This window comes from Nematolebias whitei, chromosome 22 (genome assembly GCF_014905685.2).
Source record: "Nematolebias whitei isolate Nwh7 chromosome 22, NemWhi1, whole genome shotgun sequence".
NCBI lineage: Eukaryota > Metazoa > Chordata > Actinopteri > Cyprinodontiformes > Rivulidae > Nematolebias > Nematolebias whitei.
Genome location: NC_056519.1, coordinates 4341329 through 4360256, shown reverse-complemented (window position 1 = coordinate 4360256; position 18928 = coordinate 4341329). Strand labels below are relative to the sequence as shown.

At 40.7% G+C, this 18928-nt stretch overlaps 1 protein-coding gene across 1 annotated transcript in view; it reads left to right on the top strand.

Annotated features, from left to right (window-relative positions):
- Positions 1–18928, top strand: part of LOC119428459 (lymphoid-restricted membrane protein) — a 55836-nt gene that overhangs the window by 30826 nt on the left and 6082 nt on the right. Inside the window, exons 19-33 of the mRNA XM_037696141.1 lie at positions 588–634; positions 6739–6829; positions 8475–8856; positions 9537–9621; positions 13469–13515; positions 13593–13672; positions 13760–13941; positions 14402–14462; positions 14558–14612; positions 14692–14719; positions 16690–16830; positions 17063–17197; positions 17322–17469; positions 17556–17590; positions 17686–17748. Of these exons, the coding sequence (XP_037552069.1) occupies positions 588–634; positions 6739–6829; positions 8475–8856; positions 9537–9621; positions 13469–13515; positions 13593–13672; positions 13760–13941; positions 14402–14462; positions 14558–14612; positions 14692–14719; positions 16690–16830; positions 17063–17197; positions 17322–17469; positions 17556–17590; positions 17686–17748 (1580 nt within the window). The remainder of the gene's footprint in view (positions 1–587; positions 635–6738; positions 6830–8474; positions 8857–9536; positions 9622–13468; positions 13516–13592; positions 13673–13759; positions 13942–14401; positions 14463–14557; positions 14613–14691; positions 14720–16689; positions 16831–17062; positions 17198–17321; positions 17470–17555; positions 17591–17685; positions 17749–18928) is intronic.

Sequence of the window (18928 nt, the reverse complement as noted above, 5' to 3'; positions counted from 1 at the left end):
CAAGTTTTAGCTATTATTAAAAATAACTGTTTTATAGCAGTTTTTTTGTTAAATATGAGAAAAAGTTTGTCCTCACTGGCTGTCAGCCTGGTTTTACACAAAACGTCAAAACTAAAGTCGTTTAGGAACCAGAGGTTGGCAGGATCTTGTGTTTGTACACGTGTACCGGTGGATTACACCTCGGTAATCCACGGTGCACCATCACTCGCACGTCGACCCCTGCCTTCTATGGTCGTCGCGGCCCTGAACTTCTCATCTGTGCAAAAGAGAGAAAGTGTGAGCGCGCGTCAACAGCCTGAAAATTCTTGCCTTCCTGGAGTTCCTTCTAAGGCCAGGTGGACGGGTGGACTCAGGAGCTCGGTAATCTCCATTCCTCTGCCTGCATGATCGGCCCGCAGGCAGAGGAACTGAACGGAGGGAATGTGGTCGTCTGCCACCTTTGAACCCCTCCGTCCGTCCTTTGGAGAGCCTTGCGTAATGAACAGCTTTACTCTTTATGGTAAAAAGTGTTTTTGCGACCGTTGACTGTGTTTCAGGGTTCCCCCATTTAGTCACAATTTTTGTGTTTCTTGTTTTTGCTGTTACAGACTCTGCTGCCTGCACAGACCCAGAGCTTTGTCCTCAAACTCTACAGGTAACCTTGAAAAGTGCACAAAATCAAAAGCTGTGATGAGATGAAGTGCATGCATTGGAGGATTCTCATGTTGTGGTTGAACACGGCTGCTTTTGGATCAAATTCCAGGTTTATTAAAAGATGTTTCGGCCAAACGAGCTTTAGTTTCAACCCCCTGAAGCTGAGCATTGACAACTTTAATGGAACAAAAGGGATCATGAAAAGTTAATTACCGTAATTTCTAGAATATAGAGCACACCTGAATACAAGTCGTGCCCACTTAATTTAGAAAGAAAAACTATCTTGTACATGTATAAGCCACACTTGTGTATAAGCCGCACTGGTGTATAAGCCGCACTGGTGTATAAGCCGCACTTGTGTATAAGCCGCACTGGTGTATAAGCCGCACTGGTGTATAAGCCGCACTTGTGTATAAGCCGCACTTGTGTATAAGCCGTGGGTGCCCACGTTGTAAAGAGATACTTACACAAAAAGATGTTACAGAGAGAGATTTTTAAAAACTTGTAATTAAATCCGTACCAATAACATACACAAATACGTACAGTAATTTTTTTTTCTGAACAGTGCCTGTAACATAGCTGGTTTAAAATAATAAAAAAAAATACAGTAGTCTACCAGGAAAGGTCATTGAACACCATCTTCATCTTCCTCCTGTGCATTAAAACCACTAAAGTCGTTGGCGTCTTAAGTGTCGGAGTTCATCACACAGTCTGTCTCTTTCGTTGTCGCTCTCAGCGTCACTTTTGTCTTAAGGTAAATTCACGATTTGATTTATAATTCACACTTATTTCGAGCGGCTGCAAATACTTCATTGTGTACAACGAGGGAGGAAATTCCTGTGGGGAAACTCCCACAGGGAGGGGAGGAGAGAATGAATGAATGAAACAAAGTTTCATTGGTCCACTGACCTGTTCAGTAATTTCATTAGTCACTTTTTTACCTTTTATTTATACAGGTAATCTTAATGAGTCACAAGAATCCATCTCCCCAAGAGAGACATGTATTGGCAGCTATGTCAGTGCCCGGGTGTGATGAGGCTAAATGTTGTGGCGGCATGAAGCTCGTTAACCCGTCAAAAAAAAAATCCACAAATTAGCCGCAGCATTTTATAAGCCGCGCGCGGTGTTCAAAGCCTGTAAAAAAAAATAAGTAGCAGCTTATAGTCTGGAAATTACGGTAAGTTTTGATTTCCGTTCGGTTTTTGCTCAGTACAAGATGATTCTTAAACAATCATAATAATATTTCATATCTGAAATATAATGTCTGTTGTGACATGTCAAAACCAATCCAGGATATATTTTTCTTTTCTTTTATGTTTTTTTTTTTTTTTTTAACCAGGAAGTCCCTTCAAGTTTACATACGACGGGGAAAACGTTGCTTTTATTGAAAGATAAGTCAATCAAGGTGCAACTTTTTATCCGTTATTTAAACTAATACTTTAATCTCAACATTTAAACTTGAATAATAAAAATTAAAATAACCCCAATTAATTTTTTAATACGCCAATTAAAAGCCGGACGTGTACAGTCCAGCGTTTCCCTTCAAGGATTCAAGGTTCTTCATTTGTCATACACACCACATGTGGTACAAGTGGTGGAACCAAATTGTGTACACAGCGTCCCAGTTACATCAAACAAAAGTATTAAAATGTAAAAGAAAAACCGTAATATCTGATATGAACTACGAAAAACGTTAACTAAAAATACACTAAGCACTAGTAGCGTAAAAAAAAAAAACAATATGCCGAACACGAGTATTACCACTTACCACTATACAAGCAGGTGCCTGCCCTGCTTACCGAACTCCACCCCCATCGACAACTGCCGGCACTGATGTAGCACTAAGCTAGCAAGCGCTAAGCTAACGAGCGCTAAGCTAGTGAGCGCTAAGCTAGTGATCGCTAAGCTAGCCGTGCTATAGAGTGCAAAATGAAGTACATAAGGCGCTACGTTTGTCTCGCACTGATCCATCTCCATCCCCACACTCCCCGCTCGACAATGGTGCAAACGGTGTGCAGCAGATGTGTGTCTTACCCCACCTCCCACCCTGTTGACAAAAATCACGGATCATATGAACATCCTGCCAAGGCAAGTAAACTAAAGGAAACACTGTAGTCCAAGTTTGTCCATGTCCGTAAACTTTCTCTGGTCCCGCCCATCACGTTTTCTATTTAATATAATTTGACAAAACTTCGTACACTTATGAGTCATCACTAGACGCAGTGTCGCGTACACTTTCTCTCACCCCAGCTCAAGGGTCAAAGGTTATGCAAAGTCTTTGCTCGTCCGAGTCTTTGCTATAGATGGCCGTATTGCTGAGTAACAGTTGGTCGACGAGCATATAATGTGCCGTGTGCACCAGGAAACCAGATTACAGAGTACTAAATGACTCTCATAAAGTCGTGAAAAATTATGAAATACAGAATCTAAACAAGGAAATGCAGAGAAATCAACTTTCAAATAAATGTAAAAGAATGTTTTAGAATATAGTTTGACCTTTAAAAAAAAACAAAATTTTTTTACTAAATGGTCAATATGAATTCTTGAAGACAATCATCCAGTTAAACACACAAATGTTTACAAGACAATATTCTTTAAAGTTTTGTTCACATTAAACACCAACTTCAAGCTGCACCGTGCTGAAAGTTTATTCAAAAGTCCTTAAATGTCAAAACGTTGGATTAAAAAAATAATTTGTACTTTGTGTTGAAGGGTTAGTTTGAAGCTCGCACATTATGAGTAATTCATCTCGTCTGGTTTGTTTTCACACTTCTCACATGTTTTTGTCACACTTGGGTCTGTTCAGCTTCTTTATAGTGAACTGTGCTACGGAAACATTTCTTCATTGTGTGAATGTTTATGAAGCATTCACACTGTGATCCTTTTGTCTTCTGTACATTTTTCAGCATCTTTCTCATTCCACAATCTTTGTGCTATTTCAACAATTCATATATCAAAACATTCATCTCATTCAGGAGAACGGTGCTATGTTTGATATTGGTACAACTTTAGCTTTTTGAAATATTTCGCCTTTTCTGCCATTTTTATCTCCAAGAAAATGAACTGAGCTCATTTTACATCCTTCAAATCTTTAGATCTGTTTACAACCTTTTACTGCTCCTTTCACGTTTTGTTCTGCTTCAGCTTCTTTCTGCTTCCTTGTGCAAATTTAAACTTTTTTCAGCCACTTTCAGATAATTTCAGCTGTTTTTTCAGCTGTTTTTTGATCCTTTGATTCTTTCTGCTAACATTTTTGTACTTCCAACTTCTTTCTGCTAATTTCAGCTTATGCTCCTTTCTACTTATTCACGCAATTTTAAGCTTTTTCTGCTATTTCAGCTATTGTTTAGCTGTTTTTATGCTAATTTTAGCTTTTTTGGCTAACTCCACATTTTTAAAGCATTTAAGCTTTTTTTCAGCCTAATTCAGCACTTCCTTCTGCTAATTTAAGCTTTTACATGAAATTTTTGGCTACTTCAGCTGTTTTTGCTAATTTCAGCTTTTTTCAGATATCCACTTTTTAGTGCTCATTTCTACTTCTTTCAGTTTAACTGGGCAAACATGTTCTTTCTGCTAATTTAAGCTTGTCCTACCTTTTCAGCTTTTTTTGTTTGTTTTTTAGCATTTTCAGCTTATTTCAGCTGTTTTCAGCTAAATTTAAAGATTTTTTTCTGTTCCTTTCAAACTAATAATTATCTTTCTGCTAATTTCAGCTCCTTTCACCTTTTTTTAAACTAGTTTCAGCTTTTTCAGCTACTTTTTAGCTGTTTTTGTGCTAAATTTTGCATTTTCATCTAATTCCACTTTTTTTTTAGCTCATTTTAGATCCTTCCGCCTCCTCCTAGTAGTTTAAGCTCAGTTCTGCTATTTCAACTACTTTTTAGCAATTTTTTGCTCATTTAAGCTTCCTTTTAGCTAATTTCCTAAATTTTGTGATCATTTCTGCTTATTTAAATCTAATTAAGCAAATGTGTTTTTTTCTGCTTTCTTCTGCTAACAAGCTTGTTCTTCAACTTCAGCTACGTTTCAGCATGTTTTTATCTAATTTCAGCTATTTTTCAGCAAGTTCTTCAGCACTAAGTATTCACACTGCATTTTCTTAGGAAATGCAGTTTCTCTAGTTTAATTTTCAAATCTAAGTGATGATTTCTTTAAATTATTTCCATCAATCGGGCTGCTTGGAAGGTACAACAATAACTCGGATGGGTTGAAAAAAACTAAAAATGCACCGTGTTGTACCTGGATGGATAAATTCCTACTTCCTGTTAGAACTGGTCCGACTCGGTGCAGCGTTTCCATTTGATGTGCTTACGGACTCGTGTTCCTGACAGCAGAGTGATGCCTCGGCTCTACTGGTGCATTTTTAGTCAGCGTTTCTGCTCCTTCGGTCGTTTGCCTACCAAATGACTATTTGTATGATTCACGGCCTCTGCTTTCAGGCACCGGCCTCCATATTTGTACTTCGGCTGTCGGCTTCCTTCTCTAAAAAGCGGCAGTGATGAAACTTTGAGTTCACGCTGAGGTGGAAGGGGAAAACAGGAAGTAAAGATTTGTCTTGTCACCATTTTTTTTAAACCTAAATGTGCTTTCTTTACTCAAATAGTTTAACACTATAATTTATAAGACTTAATGCAGCGTATTGTTTTGCTGTTTACATTTTTTCCACACACTTTTTAGTCTAATTCTGCATCTTTCTCCTCCAGTAATATTATTCTCTTTAAAATCTACTTCAGCTTCTTCGCTCGTTGCTACTTTTAAGTTTTTAGCTACTATTCTGGTACGTTTAGCTTTTATATGGCCTTTTAGGTTTTGTCCATCCTTCTGCTACTTTTAGCTTTTAGCCAGCATTTTTAAACTTACAGCTGCATTTAGCTTCTAAACGGAGTTCTTTAAACATTTCATTAGCATTTTACTACTTTAGCTCTCATCTACCCTATTGCTATTTTCGGCTTTTAGTTAGCGTTTTGCTACTTTTAGTTTTCATACAACCTTTTGCTGCTTTTACATTTTAGCCAGCATTTTGCGACTGTTGACATCGTTTAGTTTAATAGTTCTTTTATATGTTTAGCTAGTGTTTTTCGACTTCAGCCGTCATCAACCCTATAGATTTTTGTTTTTGTAGCTATCATTTAGCTACTTTTATCTTATAGTTGGCTTTACTTTTATCTTTTAGCTAGTGTTTTACTATTTTTTGGCTAATGTTCTGATACATTTTGCTCTTAACTTATTTTGTGCTTTTGTCTTTTAACTAGCTATTCACTTTTAGCTTACCTTATGCTGCATTTGGTTCATGTCCTTTCTATGTTTGCTAGTTTTATCTACTTTTAGCTTTTGGATAACCGTTTATTGCTTTTAGCTAGTCATTGCTGTTTTTGGCTTTTAGCATATTTAGTGTTTTTGCTTCTTTTCGCTTTTACAAAGTATTTTAAAGTCTTTTGCTTTTAGCTGATTTGGCTGACCTTTTGATACTTTTAGCTTTTAGTCAGCATTTTGAGACCTACAGCTGCATTTAACTTCTAAATAGCCTACTTTAAACATTTAGCTAGCATTTTGCTGCTTCAGCTTTCATCTACCCTATATCTATTTTTGGCCTTTAGCGAGCATTTTGATCTTGTAGCTAGTGTTTTACTACTTGTAGCTAAAGTTTATACATTTAGCTTTTAGGTAATTTTTTTGGTATTTGTTTTTAACTAGCTTAGCAATTGTTCACTTTTAGCTTACCTTTTCCGCTTTTGGTTCATGTCTTTACCATTTTTAGATTTTGCTATTTTTTCTATAACTTTTAAATAGCGCTGCTTGGTTTTTTTTTTCAGCTTTTAGCTAGCCATTTGCTGTTTTGTGGCTTTTAGCTAGTTTAGTATTTTGCTTCCTTTAGCTTTTACAGAGACTGTTAGTGCTTTGCTTTTAGCTGATTTGCTGTTGTGGTTTTTAGCTAGTTTTTTGACGCTTCAGCTTTTAGCTGGTGTGGAGTTCTGCTCCTCTGCACACCGTCTTCTCATCCGACTGGCAGCTGTTAGATGTTTAAAGCTTGTTTGTTTGATCTCTTCTCGCTGTTCCTTTTTATTTGTTGAATATTTCTTGTTCTGTTTCGGCGCGTGTTCTCAGGACGAGGCTGCAGAACCAGTGAGCGCCCACACACAAGCTGTCAGCATGAAACACCCCGAGGCGGACGATCTGTCCCACACACAAAACAACGGTAAGGCTTCCTCCTCCTCGCTTCAATTCTTCATACATCTCATGTCGGTTAAGTTGTGCACATTCAGACGCTAACCAAGGTGTGAGTCATTTCCTGACTTTAGCTGTTGTTTTTTTAAAGCTTCTCTAAATCTTGTTGAATAAAGATGGAACTTGTAACTTGGGAAAAAAAAAATCTGCATTTTCTGTTCAAATTCAGTGAGAATGCTGAGTGCCGAATAAACGGCTGAAAATGAATCATGGAAGTTGAGCAAAACAAAAGCTGACTCAAACAGCTGAAGCTCAAATGATCAGAACATAAGCTAAATAAGCAAAAATGTTAAAAGCTATAGCGAGCAGAACAGTATCTACAAACTAAAATGACCCAAATAGTAGCTAAAAGCCTCAAACTAAAATTAGGTAAATTCAGCAAAAGCTTAGTCGAAAGTTACAATTAGCAAAACCACAGCTCACAACAAATATTGGTAAGGCAGTAAGCTAAAATGAACAAAACTGCAGATAAAAGTTAAAACCAGCTAAATCGTTCCAAAAGCTAATCGGTAGATAAGTTATAAATGGTTCAAAGCTAAAATTAGCAGGGTAGTTCTAATGGGCTAAAAGTTGTGAAATTGTAGCTGAAAGCTAAAATTTGTTAAGTCATATCCATAAGCTAAAATCGACTAAATTGCAGCTAAAAGTTCAAATTAAAAGGAACCACAGCTAAAAGCTAAAATGAGCAAAACCATAGCTTAAGGCTAGAATTGATATTGGCAGTTGATATTAAATTAAGTTTGTGAAACCGTAGGTGAAATCTAAAATAAGCTAAATTGTAGCTAAAATCTAAAACAAACACAACTGTAGCTAAACGCTAAAATTAGCAAATTGGTAGCTAAAATTTATAAGCAAACCATAGCTCAAAGCTAAATTTAGCAAGGCAGTTGCTATGGGCGAAAAGTACTGAAATCATACTTGAAATGTAAAATTAGCTAAATCCTACCTGTAAGCTAGAAATGGCTAAATTGCAGCTAAAAGCTCAAATTAAAATGAACCACAGCTGAAAGATAAAATGAGCAAAACCATAGCTTAAGGCTAGAATTGGCTGATCAGTTGATTTGAAATTAAGTTTGTGAAACCGTAGGTGAAGGCTAAAATCGGCAAAAATGTAGGTAAAAGCTAAAATCCGCAAAACTATAGCTAAAAATCTAAAACTAGCAAAACATAACTCAAATCTAAGCTTGGCGAGATGGTTGAAATTCCATCCATCCATCCATTATCCCGCATTTCCTTTTCGGGTCACGGAGTTCACTGGTGTCCATGTCTCGCCATCACTGTGTGAGAGGCGGGGAGACATCCTGGACAGGTCTCCAGTCCATCATTAAAACTTAAAATCATAACTGAAAGCTACTTTTCTTATTCGTAACTGTATGCTAAAATTAGCTAAATAGTAGCTAAAAGCTAAAATTAAACCATAGTGCTAAGCTAAAAATGGCTAAACTAGCTCAAAAGTAAAGCATTCACACAATGTCAAGATATAGTTTTTTGTTTTTTTAATACTTTAACCAAGCTGGTTTGTTAAAACTTGTGAATTTTAAACTGTTTTATTACTTTGTTATGCAAACATCTCGGCATTGAACAAAGTTAAATTTATAAACCATCTGTCTCGGCAGCTGAAGAGGTTGCAGAGTTTCGTTCCGATTCTTCTGCACCAACTCCGAGCTTTCCACCCAAACCGGAGCAAACCATCGCATCTGCGGACCCTGCGCCTGCGGACCAGTCCACTGCGCCTGCGGACCCTGCTCCTGCGGACCCTTCCACCGCGCCTGCGGACCCTTCCACCGCGCCTGCGAACCCGTCCACTGCACCTGCGAACCAGTCCACTGCACCTGCGGACCAGTCCACTGCACCTGCGGACCAGTCCACTGCACCTGCGGACCCTGCGCCTGCGGACCCTTCCACTGCACCTGCGGACACTTTCACCGCAGCAGCAGATCTGGATTCTCCCAGCAGCGCATCACCCAGACCAGAGGAGGCAACGACTCAAACCCCGAGGTGAACTGAAGTCAACTTTAGCAGCTGCAGCATATCAGTTACCACCAGAGGTCTCTTGAGTGAGCGGGTTTTTCAAGCGAGTACTTTTTATTTAGACAGATGCACACAGCATAAGATGTCTGTTAAAACAGATCTGATCATAAAACCATCTGGCTTTGGTTTGATAGGACCGCTGAGCCATATTGAACATCGCCTGATCACTTTATCCTCCTGTGTGTTTGTATTAGCAGAAATTCATTTTATTACTATTATTTGTCGATGTACTTGGGAAATTTAAAACGTACAGCAGATTGGTGGCATCGATGGAAGAATTCCTCCTAATATCAAAGACATTTTTAGCGTAATAGACTAAATATTGCGTTTATTTGTTTTCAAAAGTCTCCCCAGTTGCAGATGACGTTACTTTTTCATTGGGTTGGAGCATTTCCCTATGACTTCGGCCATATTTGTTAGTCAAATGGGTGTTTTTTTGGTCTCTCTCTCTCTGTGGGAGGAGCTCGAAGGCTAATTAACTTTGTGGCCAAACTTTGCATAGACACAGTCCACCTGTAAACTTCTCTGTCACGTCTTGGAGCAGCTGTCTGATCAATTATATGTTGTTGCTGCTTAATCTGAAAGTCAAGAATCAAAAAATGGATACTGCCTGACAGTTTACCTTTTGACTCTTTGATTGCGGTTAGCGCACCGCTGACTGGCGAGGATCACAGAGGAGACGACAGACCAGCTGAAGCGGACTCGAGCGCTGCCGATATGAGCCGACATAAGGTTAGTGGCAGGGAGGAAGTGTTTTAATGCATAAGGGAATATAATTTCCTCTATTCTCTTCAGCACCACTTCCCCTTCCTCTTTTGGTAAACTGCATTTTGGTTGTACTCCAGGTGTGTTTGAAGCTGCGGAGGGGGCTGGGTTAGAACAAGTTTAAAAAATCTGTAGGATTTCCTGCAAAGAAGGGCGAACAAAGCTAAGATGTTGTATCAAAAAGTTTACTTAAAGTGGCTTCGTGTTTTGTTAAACGTTACACTGAAAGGCAAGGAAGCAGATTTTTAAATTCGCTTCAAACTAAAAAAGCTTAAAATGCAATTTCAAAGCAATTAAAAGATTGATATTATATTTATTTTTTTGAGTTTTTACTTTCTTTTAGGACCTCTTCTGGTATAATCACCTACTTTTCGGGATCAGTAGATCCTTATGGAGACCAAATCCTGGTCCTAATATGGTGGGACATCATTTTTGTTCCTTGTCACTGAGCGAAGTCGTGACTTGGAAATAAAACCCTCTCTCCACCTGTTCTGTTCATCTTATGAACCACGTAACTTGAAAAGTAACTGAGGTACCGACTTCCAGTTTGGTGTCTGGCTGCATCTAGGCGTGCTACATCAAAATCCAAGATGGCTGCTGCCATAAATGTATATTTGTAAACCTTGTGAGCTGGACAACTTGAAAAACGAGCAATGTGCCAATATGGGCTTTCCACATCTTAATCCAAGATGGCCATAGATGTATGCAGTCCGACTACTCCAATCATTTGAGGAATCTATGCCTTCTAGTTTTTATATTGCTTAAAAGTATAGTTTTCTCAAATGATAATGATGGCTGGAGAGGTGGCCAAAGATGAGCCTATGGAGGCCAAGGCCACCGTTGGCCACCCCTTGGCTCCATCATTGCGCCTGGTGGTGGACCGCTCCCTCCACTTGCCAGCATCTGTCATTCTGCGCTGCATAAGACGAGAGGAACAACCTCTGTTCTTCACATTGTCACTCTTACCCACTTGAATATCATGCGCCAGAAACATTCCCCGTTCAGTTCCAGTCCAGAAAAACACTCCTCTCCAAAACGACAAACATTCACTACTCAAATCCCTCAGTGACTGGTGACGTCAGCATACAGTTCATAGAACTAGGGGATTGGAAAGGGAATAGGATTAAAACAATTTGAATTAGTGCACTGTCCATCACTGCACCAGCTCCCCATGCATGCACCCATATCATCCCACCCAGGCCTCCCGTTACGACCCAACTCAAAGTGCTTCGAGAAAGGAGCATATCCAGTTATGTGATGGACTAGGGGTCCTTGTCAGGACCTGAGTCTGGGGCCAAAGGTCAGGAGTTTTATGGTCAGGGTTACAAGTCAAATTTAGTGTCAATAGTTAAAACGTTAGGTTTAGGGCAAGGGTTCCTGGGTTAGGATTAGGAGTCCAGGTTAGGCTTAGCTCTCCTGTTAGGTTTAAGGTCTAAGGCCAGAGGGTTAGATGTAGAGCGGCGGGATTCTGTGTTAGGGATTAGTGTTAAGGTTTAGGGCTAAGGGTGACATGTTTGGACATGCAATGTTAAGATTATGATCTGGTTTTAGCTACAGAAAATGACATTCAAGACAAAGTCCCAGAAACACAAACTTGTGTCCTAAAACTGTCAGCTTGGAAAAAAGTGTTTCTATAATGATACATGTTTTTTTTTTGTTTTTTTTTTAATCATAATCATGTTCAGCTGTTAATGTCTAGAAGATATTTATGTTGGAACCCAAGAATGATCTTGCTGCATGACTGGTGGTAGTTCCTCCAGTGCTAGCTTTGTGTTGTGCTGCTGGTTTAGTTTCCTTCCAGATGGCAGACCAGTTGCCCTGAGAGCTCGTCTTATGTGACAACTGGTTTCAAGACTCAGTATTTATGAAAAGGTATTTTGCGCTTGTGGACGCACCATCATCAAAGGTTTTCAGTCGAGTGAAAGTATTCAAGAAAGGTTCTTTTGGTTTTTATATGAAGGAAGTCGACTTTTTAATATAAAATCAGCTGTTTTTAATACATAAGACTAAGAGTGATGCACTCATTAATAAAAACAAACATTAAGCAGAAAGAATGGTGAGACTGGGATGTAATTTGATGCACTTGTCAGGTGGGTAGGTATGTAAATGATCCAATTTGCAAAGAGCTGGCAGATCTAAAATGGTCACCATAGGGAATGAGTTGTAGTACTCACATTCTTTGGTGTTTTAACATTTTTTGTTGGCATTGTCAGTCAAAACTGTGAGAGGTCACAAGACATGGGAAATTATTGTTTTTATTATTATTATTAACCTTTATTTAACCAGGCAAATCCCATTGAGATCACAGCTCTCTTTTGCAAGGGGGGCCTGGAGGCAACGTAACATGTTTTTGGTCTGTGGGAGGAAACCGGAGTACCCGAAATGCCTCGTACATTCATTTGATGGTGTTTTATAGGGGTCACACAAATTTTGACGACCCAAATATTTTCTAATACCTACTCTGTGATCTAATGGTCAGATCACAGAGGCAACAGGTCCAGGAGGTAAACCCAGACATCCCTCTTTAGCTCCTCCTGGGGGGTACCCAGTTGTTACCAGGCCAGAGAGGTTATATAATTTCTCCAATGAGTTCCGAGTCGGCGTTGCTAAGCCAGGGTCCGAGCGCCAAGGCCCCCGCCTTCGGCCATTGCTCATGGCGTCATGCACCTGACTCGTACAGCCCCGCCTGCAGGTGGTGGGACCACAGTTGAGGTGGTTCAGTTATCTGGTAAGGATGCTCCCTGGGCACCTCCCTAGGGAGGTGTTTTGGGCATGTCTGACTGGAAGGAGACCCTGAGGAAGACCCAATACATGCTGGACTGTCTCTCGGTTGGTCAGGGAATGCCTTGGGGTCCCCCCAGAAGAGCTGGAAGAGATGGATAGAGATGTCTGGACCTCCCTGCTATGGATGGATGGATGGATGGATGGAGTTCTGGGTCTGTTCCAGGGTTTCCTCACAATTAAGTGCCTGAAATCTGCTAGAGGGAGGCATCCAGGAAGCATCCCGGTGATGCCCAAACCACCTCAGCTGTCTCGTTTCGATGTGGAGGAGCAGCAGCTCTACTCATCTCTTCAGCCAGCCTCTGAGGCCGAGCCCATTGGAGGAAGCTCATTTTGGATTTTGTTTTGTTCTATCAGAACCATCGCTCGTGACTATGGGTGGGATGTCCCAATACATCGATAGCTTTGTCTTTTCACCACAACAGACCGGAACACCCCATTTAACTAGTTAAACTTTTAATTTACCATTATTTGCTTGTGGCGATTAAAAATGCATGGCGAGTGCTCATATACAATTTACTGACCGTTAAAGTGTCTTGCATATTATTTTATACTTTGCTGTTCTGATAATAAATAGGCGTCAAAGTCTCCTTACATTTATATTGTGTAAAATAGTAAGTCAGTCTCTTGTTCTGTCAGAACGGATATTTTGTACAGTCATTACACAAGATCCCATTGCAGTGCTCTCTCATGTCCATTGTGTGTATTCACACTATGTTTTCAGGCACTCCACCTACACTGCAAAGTATTTTTGCCAGCGTTGACTGAGTTAGCCGAGTACCATTTCCATCTAGTTACACACACACACACATACACTCGTAACGCAGCAGAACTCTCCATGTGCACAACTTTCACATTATATAAGCAATCAATCCCGTCTCTCGTCCACACTCTGTACAGCTCGCATATCATTTCACTGCCATGGGACAGGTATGCTGTTTGCACCTTATTCTATTCATTTGAAACATTTTATTTAAAGTTTGCCCAAACACGATCTTGTTTCCGAACTGGGGTTTTCTGCCGTTTGTTTCAGATCCTTAGTCGTGAGCCGTCGATGGACAAGACAGCAGTTGAGGACTGGTGAGTGGTTTGTTTAAGTAATTAAGGTTTATAAAGCGGCATCGTGTAATTTGGGGAGTTTGTTGCTTTATTTAAAGTACGAGCCTGTTGCCTGTGCTGGTGGAGGAAGAAGAGATCGTGCAGGACTGTGCAACCGACGCTCCAACACTTTCAGCCGGTGTGTGTGAGAGAGAAAGCAGAGAGATTTGTTTACTCCTTTCTTCTGAGCAGCTTTAACTGCCCACACATTAAATTTTATTTCAAGGAACAGATCAGATCACCCGCAGTGGGCCAAACATCATCTCTGAGAAGAGCGATCCTTCGTCAGGGTCGTCCGTCATACGCAGCAGCCAATCAGGAGGTGGAATGAGCAACGCGACCTCTGACCCCAGCAGTCCAGAGCTTGGCGAAGACAAAAAGGACAAACTTAATGACAAAAATAAAAAGGTACTCATTATTCCAGTTCCACTCCTCCTTTCTGCTGATGAGTAAATTAAATGTATAGAACATTGCATTTAGGTTTTTTAACTATACTTGGATGTTTTCAAAACAAAAGCCCAAAGAAATTGGAGGAAGTGAATATTTTAATTCAGCTTGTTATGAAATGCCAATTTCATGCAGTGTGAAGATGGTGCCATTATGATAAAATTCCTCTGAGACGGTGCGTTGGTGTCCTGCAAACTAAACATGACTGAAAGCTGAGGAGAAATGTTGCCTTTCCTGCTGTGTGAGTGAGTTTGGAAGAAAAGGAGGAGGAATCGAGTGCATTGTGTAAAGATTAATGGAGGAAAAGTGCAGCGAAGGAATGGATGTATCCGAGAATGTCAGGATGGAGGGATCAGAGCAGAGGAGGCAGCTAAAAGAGACGGATGAAGCAGAAACGGCCATGTTCGTGCGTGTTTTACAGGAGCTGACTCGCAGCATGGAGAAAGTTCAGGATGAGACCGGCGAGGCTCCTCGGAGAGAATGTGAGTAATTTACCCGTTGTGTGGCTTGATGAGCGCTTCTTCCTGGACGTTTATTTGTGGCTTTAGGATTTACTTTGATCACGGTTCATCTCCAGCTGAGACTTCTGTGATTTCTGACAACGAAGATGTTTTCAAAGAGGACAGAAACAGGTAAGATACTGAATTGTATCTGTGCCCCACCTTCAATTAATCATTGATCAGTTTGTTAATTATCATCTCTTGTCTGCAGTTTGTCGCCTAGTGATAAAGAAATTGAGGTATGTATACCAGCTGATCTTTGTGGTGTTCCTCCTTAAAGATATATATATATATATATATATAACTTTTGTTATTTATTTAATGATATATATAAAGTATGCTTTATTTAGTGCATTAAACTAATCACATAAGTTTAACAGTCAAAGAATGTCAGTTGTTGTTCAGCTGGCACAGATATGAGTTTTCAAACGTATTCACCCACATGTATTCTCTTTGTTTTGTTGCAATAAAACAGGGTTTTATCTTTTTTTAATCTTTTAATTTGCACATCCATCCATCCATCCATCCATCATCTTCCGCTTGTTCTGGACTCGGGTCTCGGAGGCAGCAGCTTGAGCAGGGAGACCCAGACATCTCTTTCCACAGCCACCTCTTCCAGCTCTTCTGGGAGGACTCCAAGGCGTTCCCAGGCCAACAGAGAGACGTAGTCTCTTCAGTGTGTCCTGGGTCATTCCCAGGATCTCCTCCCAGTCAGATATGCCTGAAGCACCTCCCTAGGGAGGTGCCCAGGGGGCATCCTTACCAGATGCTTGAACCACCCCAACTGGCTCCTCTCGATGTGGAGGAGCAGCGGTTCTACTCTGAGTCTCTCCTGATAACCGAACTTCTCACCCTGTCTCTAAGGGAGAGTCCAGCTACCCTGTAGAGGAAACTCATTTTAACCACCTGTATCCACGATCTAATTCTTTAGTCTCTACCCAGAGTTCATGACCATAGGTGAGGGTAGGAACGTAGACCAACCAGTAAACGGAGAGCTTTGCCTTACAGCTCAGCTCTGTCTTCACCACAACGGACCGGTACAGAGGCCACAATACTGCAGATGCTGCACCAAGTCTGTCAATCTTACGCTCCATTCTTCTCTCACTGTGAACAAAACCCCGAGATACTTGAACTCCTCCACTTAAAGAGAACCTCACCCTCGACATGAAGAGAGCAATCCACCCTTTTCCAGTTGAGGACCATGGCCTCAGATTTGAAGGTGCTGATTCTCATCCCAGCTGCTTCACACTCGGCTGATTTTAAAATGCAAAATCTGTATTTTCTGTAAAAGGAAAACCTTAGTGTGGAGAACTACTCGTCCCCCCAAATCAGCACTTCGTAGAACCCCCTTTTGCTGCAGCAGGTCTCTTCTGGGATCTTTGATGATCTTGACCAAACTGCTGTGGGTTGGAAGGGTGATGCTTGTGTCCCAACGATCTTTAAACCATTGGAGACCCTCAGCTGGACTGAGGTCTGGGATTTGAGCGAACCATTCCAAGACCTTCAACTGTTGGTCCTAAAACCTCTGAAGTGAGTCGTCCTGCTGGAACATGAACCTTTGGAAGACTCCAACATCCTAACAGCAAGATGCAGCCACCACCGTGCTTTGCTGAGGAGAATGACGTGCACCAACGGTGTTCTCTGTACGATGAGGTGTTAGGTTGGTTCTTGATGACAAAATAAGTTCAGTTGTTCTCATCTGACCACAGCAGCATCTTCCATGTGTTTGGGGGGGTCTCCACCAATTTTTTTCTGGCCATTCTTCCATAAAGCCCAGCTCTGAGCAGCTCGTGGACAGGTGCTCTATCTTTGCTCGGCCCGTGCGATTTGCTGAACAACCCTCTCGACTTGTTTGCTGTTTTTTATTTCTTAATAGTGTAATTTATTGTAGCCTGATGGGATGTTCAAGGTTATGGATCGATTTTATTTTTACAACCCAAGCTCGATCTGTACTTCTCTGACATGTGAGGAGAGTTCCTTGGTCTTCATGCTGTCTCTTGCTTCATCATAGCCCTTAATTCTAAAACCAGGGTCGATTCTGGGAGCTGTGTTAAACAAATAGTATTCCTCGCTTATTGGACGTAATCTGAAGTATTTCTCTGGATTAAAGTCCGTTTATATTCCTGGTTCTAAGGCAACGGAACAAAAAGAAGACCGAGGGTGAATACTTGGGTAACCCACTGTACGTTGGTCATGTTTTTATTTGCAGGCAGAGTTCCAGCGCCTGGCTCTTGGGTTTAAGTGCGATATGTTCACGCTGGAGAAGAGGCTTCGGCTGGAGGAGCGATCACGTGACCTCGCCGAGGAAAATGTCCGCAGGGAAGTGTCCAGCTGCCAGGGGTTGCTGCAGGTTCGTATTCAAACCTCCGACTTTCTGTGTGTGGATTATTTGTTCAGCTTTTTCCTCTGCAGTCATTAGAGGTCAGAGTTTCGTTTAAAGTTTTATTGAGGTTTCTCACGGACACGACAACCGTTTAGTTTAGGAGGATTATTTTCATCCTGTGCTGAATGTTTCCGTCTTGTGTGAACATTAAAAGTTTTAGCTTGAAGGAATTTAAATTTGTCTTACCCGTTTCCTTTAGGCTCTGATTCCTCTGTGTGAAGATGACAGCCAGTCCATGGAGATCATCCAGAGACTTCAGAAAAACCTGGATATTCTCATCCAGTCCATGACCAGAGTGTCCAGTCGCTCTGAAATGTTGGGCGCGATCCACCAGGTTGGCTGAAACACCACAATCTGCACGAATTTTGTGCCTGACCGTTAGCGCTGACCAGATCAGAATAAACTGGAATGTCCAGTGATCCAGGTTTTTTTTTTTTTTTATATTTGTGGAATAACAGGAAAAACGAATCGGTAAAGCGGTGGAGGTGATGATCCAGCATGTGGAGAACCTGAGGAGGACGTACACCAAGGAGCATGCCGAGCTGCTGGAGCTCCGAGAGGCGCTCATGCAGAGCGAGAGGTCGTTTGGATCACAAACGGAAAAAGGTGACGAGAGTTTCCACACTGATGTCATCGTCGGCTGTTATTTATCGCACGTTTGATTTTTTTTGTTGTTGTTTTTTTCCACTCAGATGATTTTCGGGGCAAGAAACAGTTGCAAAACAAGGTTGGTCTGCGTCACATGGCCTCACTTACTCAGATGATGTTTTAGTTTATAACGGTGCGTAAATGTGTGGTGCTGAAGGTTTTCCATGTTTCTAGTCTTCCAGGCGAGGCAGCCAGCCCATTGTCCGTGCCAGTGGGGGCAGCATGCAGTTTGATATGGTGAGAAACGCCACGCAGCAGACTTTTCAGGTTTTATTGGGTGAATGCTTATTAAGCATTCATATCAAAACATTCAGCTCGTTCACAACAATCCTGCTCGGACTTTTGGTGCAACTTTAGCTTTTTTTAAATATTTAGCCTTTTCTGCCATTTTTTTCCTCATAAAAAATTAATTGAGCTCATTTTACCTCCTTTAAATCTTTAGATCTGTTTACAACCTTTTACCGCTCCTTTCACATTGTGTTCTGGTTCAGCTTCTTTCAGCTAATTTTAGCTGTTTTTCCAGCTGTTTTGTGATTCATTCTGCTAACTATGAAATGTATGCACTTCTTCCAACGTATTTCTGCTAATTTCAGCTTATGCCTCTTTCAGCTTATTTCTACAAGTTTCAGCTATTCCTGGTATTTCAGCTACTATTTAGCTGTTTTATGGTAATTTTAGCTTTTTTTTTTTTTTTTTTTTACTAATTCCACATTTTTTGCACTCATTTCAACTTTTTTCAGCCTAATTCAGCACAATTGCTTTCCACTTCTGGTAATTTAAGTTTATTTCTGCTTTTTTAGCTACTATTTATCTTTATTTTATTTATTTTTTTTTATTTCTGCTTTTTTCAGATAATTTCCACTTTTTTGTGCTCATTTCTGCTTTTTTCAGCCTAATTGGGTAAACATGTTTTTTTCTGCTTTCTTCTGCTAATTTAAGCTTATTCTACCTTTTCAGCTAACTTTCTTTTAATAGCATTTTTAAGTACTTTAAGCTCTTTCTAGATAAATTCAAGTTTTTAATGGTACTTTCTGCTACTTTCAGCCTAATTAACTTTTCTGCTAATTTCAGCTTGTTTATGCTAGTTTCAGCTTTTTCTGCTATTTATATTTAAGTGCTACGTGTTGTCATCACTGTATGTTCCCATACAACTGCGAAATTAGTTCTCTGCATTTAACCCATCGCACCTGGGATACACCCAGGTGGAGCAGTGGACAGTTAAGCAATCGCCTGGGGAGCAATTAGGGATTGGGTGTCTTGCTCAGTGACACAATGAGGTGGGAATGGCTGGGGATCGCATCTGGGATTTTCGGGTCCCAAGTCCCTGCCTTACCTCTACCCCATCTCGGCCCCCATTTCAGCTACTTTTTAGCTGTTTTTGTGCTAAATTAAGCATTTTCCCCCTGATTTTTTTTTT